Genomic DNA, 13,907 nt, shown 5'->3' with positions numbered 1-13,907 from the left:
CATTTCCCAAGTTAAATAATACCCTAAATATAATGACATGTGCCTTGCACTGAAGCTAAAAACCCAGAGGTTTTCTACAGCTTTTTCAAAAGAAGCAGCTTTGTGCACAGATAAGCTTCATATCTTGTCCACAGCCGGTGTAATCACAGAAACCTAGGGGGTTGGAAGGGACCTCAAAATATCAAGTCCAACCGCCCTGCCAGAGCAGGGTCACTTAGAGAAGGTCACGTAGGAACACATGCGGGTGGGTTTTGAATGTCTCCAGGGAAGGAGACATTCAGAAAAGGACACAGAGAAGACTCCAGAGAAGGAGTCACCCTCACAGTAAAAAAATCTGTCCTCATGTTTATATAGAGCCTCCTATGCTCAAGCTTACCTCTGTTGCCTCTCATACTATCACTGGGTATAACAGGGAACTGGCTCTCCATGTATTTATAAACATTAATGAAGTCACCTTTCATTCTCCTCTTCTCCAAGCAGAAGAGACCCTGCTCCCCAAGCCTTTCCACTCCATAATCTTGGAGGCCCTACACAGGACTTTCAAGCTGTTCTCCGTCCTTCTTGAATGGAGGGGCTCAGAGCTAAACACAATATTCCAGATGTGGTCTCACCAGGGCAGAGTAGAGGGGGAAGAGAACCCTTCTCGACCTACTAACCACCCCCCTTCCAATGAATCCCATGGCAGGGCTGAAAACAGAATACAAAACTCCTGAATCTATGTCCTCTGCCCTACAGTAGAGTCTAAGTTGCTCCTTACACACTCTGATCTATCACCACCACTCAATTAATTTAGCCAAAGCACCATCAACAGTAGGAATGGAAAATTCACAGATCCTAGATAGGCTTGCATCACAACCTATTGAACATATTACCTCCCATAAGAATTTCTGCCCACTACTTTACTGTCTCTACATACCAGCAGGCCAAAAGGACCAGGGAGGTGCTTCCCTACTCTCTCTCATACAAAAGGAACGATGTTACTTTGAAGAAGCAATACAGGTGTTTTAAGTAAGCTCATTTGTCTGTGCCTGCTACAGATTAAGTGGCTCGTAGGATGACACCCTCTAGATAAACCAGGAGGCCACTCAGTTGATGCTTTTAACAAGCAGCTGAGTGAGAGAACAGGTTTCAAGCAAAACAGCCAATTCAAACAGGACAGCTGTCACAGCATTAGAACCCAAACACTCCAAAATCCCCTCCCCAAAAAGTTACAGTACAGAAGCCAATTTCTGCCTATTTGCTATATTCACTGAACTGATGTTACGTTATCAACACTTACGTTGTTCTCCTAAAATCTTTCTGCAGAGTTGGATATTCTGGCATCTTCCTTATGTCTTCCCAGTCTTTATCTTTGGTAGGAGGGAGAAAAAGGAGCAGTATTAACAATTCTGAAAGCGTAGGTTAATACACAAGAAGAAACAACTACAGCAGTTGTCTGACTTTCTGTTTGCTGGCCAGTGCTATTATTCCATAATTGCTATCATTTCAAATCCATCAACATGACAGCTTCTTCGTACCTATACAAACAACTGGTAATTTCCTTTAGGAAAAAAATTAAGTCAGCAGCATTATGTCTCACGCTTTAATGAAAATAAATTACCTGCAGGGAATCCCATTACACTGAAAATGCGATCTAGCTGATCATGATGAAAAGGATTACTTGTTTTGATGTCTTCCTGACGACAGTGAAATATAGGTTCCGAAGTCAATAGTTCAGCAAATATGCAGCCAATTGCCCAAATATCTAAGAAAAAAGGAGAATAATTCGTGCAACTCTACTGTACCTCATCACTGAGGTTTTTTCTGCACAATTTCTCAACAACCGTACAAGCACAGTAAGATAAAATGCCTCGCAGTATAACTACATACACTATTTGAAAAATAATGCATTCATATAATACATTAAAAAGGGTAAATTTGGAGATAGTTTTTTTCAGTCAAAATTAGTCTCTCCAAATTCTGTTTTGAGTTGTACACTTGCAGTCCAACAACTTCATGTATTCACAGTTATGGCAGAAACCTAGACAACTTTTGCTGATGACACGCTTTAAAAGGCATTTAACTGACCATCAAAACCAAACCATAAATCCCCCCAAAAGTTACAGTGAAATGAAAGTGCTATCATGTTTCAGAACAATTTCAAACAGTAACTGATAACCAAATACAAAGAAAGAAAAGTCATATGTTTAGCCAAACAGTGCAAGGTATTTAAAATGGAGAAACAAGATCCTAATTTTAATCTAGAGTACACCAATTATTATGAAACTTTAGAAAAATAAAAAAAAAAATAAAAATCCTACTTCACCACTGACTCTCACTGCAACACTACTGGAACTGTCTCATCCCTATCTCTAGTACACAAAACACCAGTGTGACATACTGATATTTTAATGAAGTAAAATAACCTCTATTTCATAAATTTCTCATTAATAGTCTTTTCAATATTAAATCTATTGTGGACAAGAACATTTCATTTACAGGAGAAGAAATTTCTGTATTACATGTATTCATTCCAGTTACTACTGTCACTACCACTTACATCACCACCCACGTCTTATATGACCCAACTGTTTTATTATGCATCATGTGAATATGTGAGTGAGAAGCTTACTAGCAGGAAATAAATTAATTTGCTACATTGACAGATACCTGTCTGGAATGTAACTCAAAAAAGATGCTGAGACCAGATGAATAATGATCATAGATTGCTGAGTTCAAGAGACTTGCCTAGTAGTTGAGGTTGAAGTAGATAACTCTGGGAAAATTTTTTTATTTTTAAAAATTTAATAGCATAAATACAGAACATCAAGAGACGTTTCCTGTGGGTTTCAACTAATCTGAGAGTCAAAAGCCCACCTGCTGTCAATTATGGTGTTTGGCCTATGCAGCCTGTGAGACAGTCTCCTGAAGAAAGATGAAAATCACTGGTCCCTTTGTGTAGGGAATGAAAAAGACCCATCATGGTCTTCACCAGAATAGGTCAGTTTCATTCCTTTCATGCTACAGATGTGGAGTTTGGGGTACTCCAATTTACAAGTCATTTTCCATTTTTCCTTTACAGCAAAGTCTGACAACATTTCATTCATACTTTACGGTTTTGACAGGGTATGACTTGCTCTATGTATTACATCACTTTCTCAGGGTTTTATCTTCTAGTGAATTTATTAGCTTTATCTGCATGAAACAAGATCTTTTACCTCTTGAGATTTTATCGGCTCAAGCAGCTAATGCAGCATATTAATCACAATTCCTGCCGGGGTAGCTGGCATAAATTATCTCCTCCAGAGTGGAAATTACTTATTATTTGAAGAATGGCATCTTCATTTAACAGTATCTATTCACTCAGTTTCATACTAGATAGCAAACCCTTTTGGTGATGGTTTATCTAGTGGCCAAAGGAGTTGCAGTCCTCTTGGTTTTCAAGGCTTTCTACAGCGTCCATCACACAGTGAGGAAGATGCTGAGCTCATTATTTTACTACTGCTCTACCCAGACTGACTTTTTCCATTTTGAGGAAAACTAACCTAATAATCTTGTTGACAGCAAAGCAGGAATAGGAAAACCCCCCTGATGTGACACAGTAAACTTCAAAAGACTGTGCCTCATTCATCAGCTGAACTTTGTGGGAGCAGAGCCACTGTGGCAACACATTCTCACTTCCTGACTGATTATTACAGAGAGCACATGTGAAACCCAGAGAATTCAGAAAGACAGATATTGTACCAACTGGAGGCTACATCAGAATAAACACTGCTAACTCCCAAGATGGTGGTGTATATTCTGTGGGATGGCATTACTGGATGAGTCAAGCCTGAGAATACTTCAGCTCTCATCAGTCATTATAGTCTCTAGTTCACAGTGCTGGGGTTCAACACTTTAAGTCTCTTGCCAGATACTCTTCAGCTTCAAAGAGCTAATACAAAGTAACCCCAAATACTCAGTAGAGAAAACCTGAAGATTTAATTTCCGTAAGTGAAGATGAAACAGCTGGAAAAGGCCTTACAGTCATGCAGCTCAAGTAGGTCAGGGTCTTCCTTTCATGAATCTCACTTTTATGTAACCTAACCTCAAACACATCCTTGGCACATATTGAAACCATTCTCACAGTTAATAATTTTCTGCCAGTTTGGCTGGTCCTCTCTTTCTTTCTTTAAAAACAAACAAACAACATTCATAATTAGCAGTAATTATTTACCATGTGTGGTATTTTTCCAGCAAGAATGCCGTTAAATTCTGGCAAGTTTAAAAGCTCCATCAATACAAACAGTCCTAAAAGGTATTTATCTCCTACATTGCTCATGTTAGCCAATCAAATACAAACTTCAGTTCTAACTTTGAAAAAATGTGTCAATAATTCACAATTTCCCTACCCAATGCCACTTCATACCTCCAGTCCCTAAAAGTAGATTAATGATTATTACCCTAATTCCAAGTAAGAAGTACTACCCCTGAGAAGTGGGCATTTACAGGGGCAAAGCTTAAAACACATAAGCAGTATTTTTCAACCACAACTAGTGCATATCTGCCTCTATCACAGAGGAACTTCATAATATATAATAATGTCATTATAAATAGAATTTTTGTTTAAAAACCATCACAAAAAATAAAAGGCAAACTACAGAGAGTATCTACTTTCACCTGTAATGTACCAGAACAAATGAAAACAGTCATATAGGTCCTACAAGGTTTTATTGAATACTAAATATTTTCCCATCTGATGTTCCAGGAAGATTCTAATAAATATACCATAATAATACAACCATTTGTATAAGGATGATTGTTTCCTACTCTTTCCTCTTCTATCATTAGGTTTCAGGAATGATCCATAGTAAAAGAATTTTTATTATTTTTCCATTGTTTTGTTTGTTGGTCTGTTTTTGTTTGTTTTTAAACTCCAAACTCCTCACTTTCCCCAGGTTTATATGGGACCTGGTTTAGCTCCCTGGTTCTGGAAAGAGGGGTGGAAGTGAAGGCCTTTGTAGCATTCTCCTTTCCCTAAACTCACACCAAACAACTTGTTCAGATCCCATCAAAACCTATTCACCAGTGAAATATTCTTCCACTGAAACAGTAATTCTCAAGTACTACCTAATAATTTTATAAAAGGAAAAAACAGCCTTTTAAAGACAGTCACTTGTGATTGGTAAGCAGACTTTCCACATATATGCCTGGGTGCAGAGATTATTAGAATATCTGCATGGCTGTCCATGTCCCAGTTTTAAAACCTGTGACACTGGTAGCTTTATAGGTCAGCTACTTAAGCTGAGAGAATCCTGTGTGTCCTGCTCTACTTCAGCACTGTAGCCAAGGAGAAAGTACAAAAGGATGTTGATGTAACTGTTTTAATGATAGGGTTGATTAAGCAGACAAATGCTCATTTATTCTTTTCTTTCTATAGCACATTAATTTAATTTCTGCATTTGTTCCAGTATTTTGGAAACAGTATTTAAGAATATTATGAAAATGTAAGACTATAAGAAAATTTATTGAGCAATAGCATTGAAGCTCAAATTGAAACATCTTTTTCATGCATATTAACTAAAACATTCCACCGAAGACAGGACAGAGTCCAAGACTAAATACTTAACTATATCAAAGAAAATAAATACAGACCAAGCTCTTAGCATCACTTAATTTAAATAAAACTCTGTTAAAGAAAATAAATTAAGAATGGGAAAATGTCTATTTACATGCAATCGATTTGCAGAATTTATTAGTGAATCTATTCTAGAAGTGTCAACTAAGTAGCTTTTTTGTTTGTTTTTTAGTTTTGGTTTGAACATGAAGTTTAGACTCTAGGACATGTCTGAATGCTGGTAAAGCAAGCGAATAGCAGATGGGCACTAGAACACAGCTTCTCTACATCCACCAAGAGCTAAAACAGCAAAGGTAACCAAAAGCTTTAGCAAGGCCTTTGCCCAAACAAGGCAAAATAGGCCACCTATGATAAACTACAATATTTATATAACTCAACAAATCTTTCAAATCAGAATCATTTAGATTGGAGAAGACCCTTAAGATCATCAAGACCAATTGCTAACCCAGCGCTGCCAAGGCCACCACTAAACCATGTCTCTTAGCACCACATCTACACACATCTCTTAAGTAAGTCCAGTGATGGTAACTCCACCACCTCCCTGGGCAGCCTGTTCCAGCACCGTGACAACCCTTTTTTCTTAATATCCAACCTAAACCTCCCCTGGTGTAAATCAGTGTAAGTACAAACACACTAATGTACTTGAAACCCAAAAGATGACTGGTCAAACAAACATGTGTCTAATATTTTTCAAATTATTATCAAATTGTCTAATGAAAAGGTACAACCACTTCGTAAGAAAACCTTGTGTCTCATGTTGAGCACAGCAGGTTTTAAACTTGGAATGTTTTCACATAGTGACCTAGTAGCAAAGAGATACTATAAAAAAAGAGTCTATTAATTTTACACTAGATTTAAATACCTAGAAATTAGTTTTAAAATAACAATACACCTTTAGCAGCAAATTTCTTGGGGTTTTTGTCCTATAAGATGACTAGAACATACCTGTTGCTATTGCACACAGACACAAGGGAAAGATCTTCCCCTTTGTACATTAAAGTCTCATATTTTACTTGCTTGATTTAAACTTTAAGCAGCAAAACAGAAGATCAAGAAAGGAGTGGTTACTAGCCTTTTAAATTTGACACCTGCTATGAAGAACTGTGAATGTGGTCAAACATTCAGATGTGACAGGCTTCTCAAGGGGAAGCAAAAATGGTGTCAGTGGACTAAGAGTCAGAAATCTGGTATCACTCTTTGGGAAGTTAGGCAATGTTTATCAATCTTTAACAAGCTGCACCTCAACAGAACTTGACTTCAACAGAAGTTTATACTGTAAAACCACAAAGATTAATGTTCTGCAGACAGAAAAGAACCCTCTCAGTAACCTGAAGGATGCTCGCAGCCAGCCAAACACTCATCTAAGAGCAATGTTTTATTTCAGGAGCGCATCACTCCTGTGCCATGATGTAGAGTCAAGATAATTCAAAACTTTCAAAGCAAACCCATCTTAATTCAAATCACTCATGGTATCTGTTACCCACTCACTTTTCTAACTAGTATGTCTCTACAGTAGCCTTTTAAATTAAGCTGCCCCTCTCTCATTTGTACTAAGGCTTTTATTAATTTCAATTACATCTTCAAAATTTTGAAGCATCTTCACTGAAATTCTGAGTTCACTGAAATCAACTCTGATGTTCTACAGGGCTTTTTCAGATCCTAAAATTTGGGAATTCCAGGTCTATGGTTTTACCTGCAACCTTGTACTTTCCTTGTGCAGCCTATGTACTGTAGAAGACAGGAATCCTCAAGGTAGGGAAGATGCAATCTTAATTGTATCAGAGAGTATGAGAATTAAACTTGTACCAACAATAGTAGCTCAAGAATTAAACTTTTACCAACATTGCTTTTGTAAGGATTTTCAGTGCCTCTCTTCCTAAATACTACCCCATCAACAGCACCACCCCACCCCAAATCCTATATACCACACTGTCATCAGTAATTCTTCAATTCTTAGGTTGTGTCTCCAAGGCTGTGACTGAAACTACAGTCAGAAATTAACTACAGGAGATAGCAGCAGAGCAGGCTAGGATGCTTGAGAGACAGAATAGAGCAATGGCTGCATGAACGCAGAATTGAGCGATGGCTCCAGTTCTTTATTCTCTTCTTTCAAGTCTTTTTACAGAAACTGGGGGGGGGGGCTCCAGTCTCAGGTGATGTTGCTTCAGGGCAGGGAATTAGGTCACTGGGACACATGCTGAGTCCTGGCAAGGAAAGTGTGTTACAGCCTCGTTTTCTCCCTAATCCTAAGCCTTCACATAAGTCAGAGACAGCAGCGGGCTATTAGTTTATGCCAACTTCAGTACCTCCAAGATGCAGTAAAGCACATCCTGCTATTTTTGTTCTGACAACAACAGTGCTTATAGCCTTAGATGGTAAAGGGTCCAAAAAAGCTTTGGCAGGTGGCCAAAGCTTCTAATGGAAAAAAAAATTAATTTTTTCACTGACAACTCAGAAACACACAGAATGTAATGGGTGACACAAAAGGCCACTTTGTAGCTTTGTAGGAAAGTTTCTCTACTGGAAAGGATTAGGCAAGTCTAATACGGAAGATGTTATTATCCATTCCTGTAATGATGAAAGTACCAAAAACAGGCAAGATATACTACTGTTTGGTAAAATAGTATTTACAAAGCTTTTCAGGGAACATCCACAGCTTTGCATTTTCACTTTATCACATGAAAAAAATTACTGACAGTATCATCTGCTCGTAGGACTAAAAAGCCAGCAGCACCTGAATATTAATTATGGTGCTTTACAATTAATTTTTCCCCTTCTCCTCCATTTTTTCTATCTGATTTTATCACTGCAGGTAAGTGTACAGTATCACCCAATCTGTATTGTACAAACAGCACAGCATTTTGGAGAACTGTTGCCACTTTCTATGCTCTTCTTAAGTGTAGCAAATGTGAAGTGAGCAGTACATACTCTCTGAAATGGAAATACACTATTATTATTAAATGCAATATATTTCAACAAAACAGCCTTTCTGTACACAGTGGAGCTCTTTTGAGTTTTACTTCATGCTAAATGAAGAGGGACAACGAGTGTATAATCTGTCATGTGTTCTCACTTGGCTTGTGCCATTAACTATTACAACTTTTTACTAGGTCCAACATGTCAACACCTTCAGAGCAAACATACGGTAAGCCAAAGGCCTGCTATCTGGTTGATTAAATTATAACAAGGAACATGTGTGAAGAGTACTTTCCAGGCCTCTTCCAATTCACAAGCCATGACAGTCTTTTCTGGGAACTATTAAAGCTTTTGATGCCTACCTTATTTCAGTCAACAGAGAGGAATGCACGTGAAGAAATCTTGCCTCTTAGCACAGAGAGGTTTATTCATCCTGCTAAACAGAGTGCTTTACAGTATCTTAAAATTTTCATTACTAAGGAGTTCAGCCTTATACCTATTCTCAGTGCCTTATTAGAAATAACTTGTACTGGATTCCAAGCAAATCTATTGGATAGGCAATGAAATAAACTAATGTGAAATGTAGTTTTGCTGTCAGGCATGGTTATTGCCAAGAAATCTCCTTGTGAAGCAATCCAAACCGTCCTGAGAACAAGTCCTTCTACTGAATCAGTGCTGTACTGTTGAAAGCTTCAGTCAATACTGAAATCAAAATTGTGCCTGAAGATCAGTGATGGATTAGCTAAACAATTCCTCTGCACCAGAAATATGCACTTTGTTATGATAGTAGGTACTTGGTTTTCAACCAAAACCAACTTTTGTGAGAGAACATTTTAGATATGGTAGCAAATAGAGCACATTAAAAGCTTTCATTACTGCCCTAGTTAGCTAAAGTGTTTATGTAAACAGGTTGTATAACAGATCACATTTTGGATCTTTAAAAGGCAAACTCATGCTTCATTTAAGGAAATAAAATTAACCTTTAGTCCATTGTTTTGCTGAGGAAAAAATACAGCCAAATCAAACATATCTAAGATGCAAGTTCAACTCTGCAACTCTGCACCTGCTCATATATAAGAGGAACAATGTATTGTCAGTATATGACAAAAAAAAATCACAAAATATCTCAACCAATGCATACAGAATCAACTAAATATGAAGATGAAGTGGACAAAATATAACCCCATACCATCTCCAAATTCTGAGACTTTTCTTCTCATATCATCATTCACGTTCCATTTCCACATTAGGATCCATTATTTGTTCTGAAGTATGACAGACATTGCAAGAATCCCTGCCTTGCTTTCCTCAATCTTTTTTTCTTTTTTTTTGGCAAATCTGCCAAAATATTAAATACAAAGGCAAAAACACCTGATTCCTCCACTCGTGTTTTGTGAGAAGAGACAACCATGAACATTTGAAAAGGTATTAGGTAATCACAAGTGCAAGTTTACAGGCTAATTTACAGAACATACTTAATCAGAACTATCAGATTCTAGGTGTGAATGAAGACTTAGTGGTTTTATTTTCCTTTTCTTTTTTTTCATGTCCAGAATGTGTCTATTTCTTAAGTTAACTACAGATAGAAAGTGACATTCCAGATTCTCAAATTCATTCACACAGGTAACGAAAGTAATTCGTAACACACTTGTCCTGAAGCTTCCTATCATTAACTGATTTCATCTTCAGGACAATCCTATTAAATAGCATCCCCACTTTACTGTTAATGAAACAACACACAGGATGGACTAAATTACATGCTGTAAACCACATAAAACACCTGGAACTGAATCAGTATTTAAATCCAAGTCTCCTGTGACCCAGCTTACTGTTTGAAGAGTTAAAACTTCATGGTCTGCCTCACGTTAGAGTAACTCCATTGGTTCTGACCCACAGCACTCTTCTTCTCCTGACTACTAAGTTACTACACACTCCAAGACACTTCTCAGGCTCTTCAGAATTGATAATGGCCAACAGCTTTACTAGCTTGTTTCCAGACATCAAGATATTTGAGAAGCAAGAGGTATAAAGCAGTTAGAAGTTGGCAGGAACTAGAATGCTAGATCTCAGAACGTTTAATATTTTCAAGTCTATAGTAATCCAGTGGACAATATTCCTTGAGTTGATGTCAGCATCTCCAGTTTCCCAAAATACCTACTGATGTAGTTTTACAATGTTCTATTTAAGTGACCTAATAACCCTTTCTGAAAAAATAAAAAAAATTTTTAAAAGCATGTATAGTATTTGAGAGCTAATTGTCAAGCAAGAGGGGAAAAACAGTAGTAAATCATCCAGCACCTGCAATAACTAGATAAGAGAGCAACAATTAATCTTTGATATTAAAATATTTTACGTCTCAGAAAAAGTATGAGAACATCTGTGATAATCAAAATGGAGAAAGTTTACCACATGCCAAAGTAAGTTTACCACAAAATATCATCTAAATCCAATTACTTCCTATGCCATATAACATTGCCCAGGGCATGAACAAGACTCCTTTCCTGGTACAGGCTTTTTCTTCTTAAAGGGCATGGATGAATATTTTCCAAACTCCTCTACTTTTCTGGCTTTTCCAAAACTCCTTCATCTCAAAAATCTCTAAAAAACTGGAATGTGGATCTCAATGGAGCAACGAGAAACTGACTGACTACGGATTTGCTTTACTTAAGTAGCTCATGGATATTCAGAAGCAGTCCCCGTACTCCTATGGCTCCAGAGACCACAGCTGAGGAACCTACTCTGTGCATTTTTCTTAAGGACTTCTCAATCTTCTGCTTGGCCCCATTTGTAATGTCTGGTTTACCAGATTTTCCATATAGGTCGCATTTTTTCTCCTTTCCCCTAATCCTCCAGAACAAAAGACCAAAAGAGCTTTAGGCATTGCTCCAAGACTTCCAGGGGCACCACAGCCTGGCCAGCATGCCAACAATCTCTGTGTGTACAGTAAGGACATCTGATGCACTAGGAAAGTCTGAGCCTTGCTGTACAAGCAATATGGAACACATATGCACACACTCCATCCTAAATCCTACATAATACACCCCAGATACTTCCTTTTCTTTTTTTCCCCAGCACAAAGTCGAATGGAGGTGCTGAAACTGACAGATCCTAGCTTTTGTTATAAATCCATTCCCTCTGATACACCTAATATTTTCCTGTGACATTTGCTTTCAAAGGCATTTTGATATCTGCTTATACCCTTCACACATTTTCAGCTTTCCTAACCATATGTTAGTCTGGAAATCAAATGAGGTGACAACGTACTGCCCAAGCTTTAAATTACAATTTCTCTGTACCTAAATCTTATTCAGGTTCATAAATGGAGTTGCCACATGGCCATTTCAGACATTCCTGCTGACTTATAATCTAGAAAAGTGAGGAAAGTAATAGAGAATTCTCAGGTCTCTGATTAATTTTTTAACAATTAATAATCCCATCGTCTTTTGGTGCAAGACAGTATTTTAGCCTTAGTTATGGGGTGGTTGAATGATCACTCTAAAGGATTTTTTTGCCAACAAAATCCAAACTGCTACAAGATGCCTCAGAATGAATCATAGTAGGTTGCAACATGCTTTCTTAAAAACCTATGATGAAAGAGTTGTTACTACTTCTAAACAGATTGTATTTAGTCCATTTTTGCCCAAAGCTAAACCCCCAAAATGCAACTAAGATCATGTCCAGAAAACAAAGACAAAAATCTTGAGTAAGACAGAAGTCAAATTCTAATTTCATTCTTTCACCATGCATGAGAATTATTTATATGCAAAAACCATACCTGAAGGCCTTATTACAGTAACAAAATCAAATTTGTCACTAGTCACTGTTCAGGATATTATGCTAATATATAACACTGTATATGAAATTAAGGAAGAGAGTATTACATACAGAATACAGAAAATACATTTACAATAAAATCAAGGCTAAGTCAGTAAAAACCTAAGCAAACTTGTGAATTATGAAGCAACTGTTAGACAACGTTCAGTGTGATGACAATGCATTCCTAGTAAATTCAAACAAAAATAATTTTCATCACAAAATCAGAAGATAATAGACTAAAGCTGTCATGATATCTTTCAGCCTGATTTTATTGATATTTACTAATTAGACAAAATTGTATAGTATATAAATGGCATAAGAAAAGCACTACAGAAGTGAAGCAGCTATACCAAACAGCCTGTCATTTCCTTTTTTATAAATTGCTCTATCTAATCAGTTTTCTTCTGAATTATTATTTCCAACTGAAGAGACTTTAAATGAGAATCTTATATAAAATGAGTTATTACTAAAAGTGAAACATTAGGGCTCTTGAGGATTATGTCATACTAAGAGATGTCAAAATTATATTTCTCATACAGAGGTTTAAGTGAAAGCTTTAAGAGTTGCATCTATTGTCAAAAACAGCATTCAGATTAGACTCTCACTAGCCTGCTTAGCTCATTAAGATTGCCTTTTTTTAAGTGCACATAATGCCAGAAGCAAAACACAAGTCTGGACTCATAAACTGCATGAACATCACTGCTGTCATTTTGTTACCCACTTCTTCCTTTTGCCATAAAGCTGCACACAGATTGCCTCCAGGTACTTTTAATTCTTCTCTTTAGTCACATGGTTCCTCTAATCCTTCAGTCAGCCTACAAATCTCACCTCACAATTTTCATTGTTTTAATTTCTGGGGTTTATTTTTTACTGTGCTGCCCAAACAGTTTTAAATGCCCTCAGCATTCACACTAGGTACTGCATGACCCATCCACACCCCTCCTGAGGATTCACTGGTGTGGGTCTGATAGAAGAAATAAAAGCCTAAGGAATAACAACTACTGGCAGAACAAGATCTCTCTGAAGCAGTAGCATCCTCTAAAGTTTCACGGGGACTCCTTATCTGTGTTCTAATACAGACTACAGACCCTCTGGGCAAGAACCAAGTTATTTATGACACAATTAAAAAAACAACAGCATTAAGCTAACTCATTCTTCAAAGAGGTATCTTGAGATAACGGTACATACAACTCACCTAAATCTGCAAGCAATATGCTATCTATCAAAAAACCCTAAGTGTCATTTGAGGTAACTTCCCCATACCACACGCAAAGGTGACTCAGTAAATCTGGTCCACTCCCATCTGTGTTTCACAGAATCAACATAGTGCAGTTTTAGCACCTAAGCTACAGGCATTTAAAGTAATCCTGCTGGCAGTTTCTTTAAATGCTTCAGTAACTGTTTTCAACCACCACAGGGTGCAGTAGAAAGGGACTCTGAGTTAGCATCCCAGTTTGCATAGTGACAGAACAAAAGAGGGTCATCCTAAGAGACTCCTTCAGACAACATTGGAGTGTCCTGCAACCATGGTAGGAGGACCACTACAAGACTCCATCCCTAGCACTCACTGGAAAAGGTA

At 37.4% G+C, this 13,907-nt stretch overlaps 1 protein-coding gene across 4 annotated transcripts in view; it reads right to left on the bottom strand.

Moving 5' to 3' along the window:
• The window catches only part of CDK19 (cyclin dependent kinase 19), a 119,429-nt gene that overhangs the window by 19,003 nt on the left and 86,519 nt on the right, over positions 1–13,907 (bottom strand). For 3 of the 4 annotated variants that reach the window (XM_030447308.1, XM_030447311.1, XM_030447310.1), the window contains exons 7-8: positions 1,601–1,744; positions 1,280–1,349 (exon numbers count right to left, since the gene is read on the bottom strand). In XM_030447308.1, the coding sequence (XP_030303168.1) occupies positions 1,280–1,349; positions 1,601–1,744 (214 nt within the window). The remainder of the gene's footprint in view (positions 1–1,279; positions 1,350–1,600; positions 1,745–13,907) is intronic. The other variant, XM_030447309.1, reaches the window with a different exon arrangement.

Source organism: Calypte anna, chromosome 3 (genome assembly GCF_003957555.1).
Source record: "Calypte anna isolate BGI_N300 chromosome 3, bCalAnn1_v1.p, whole genome shotgun sequence".
In the NCBI taxonomy this organism is placed as follows: Eukaryota; Metazoa; Chordata; class Aves; order Apodiformes; family Trochilidae; genus Calypte; species Calypte anna.
Note: the sequence above shows the minus strand (reverse complement) of the source record. Positions and strands in the feature narration are given on the sequence as shown.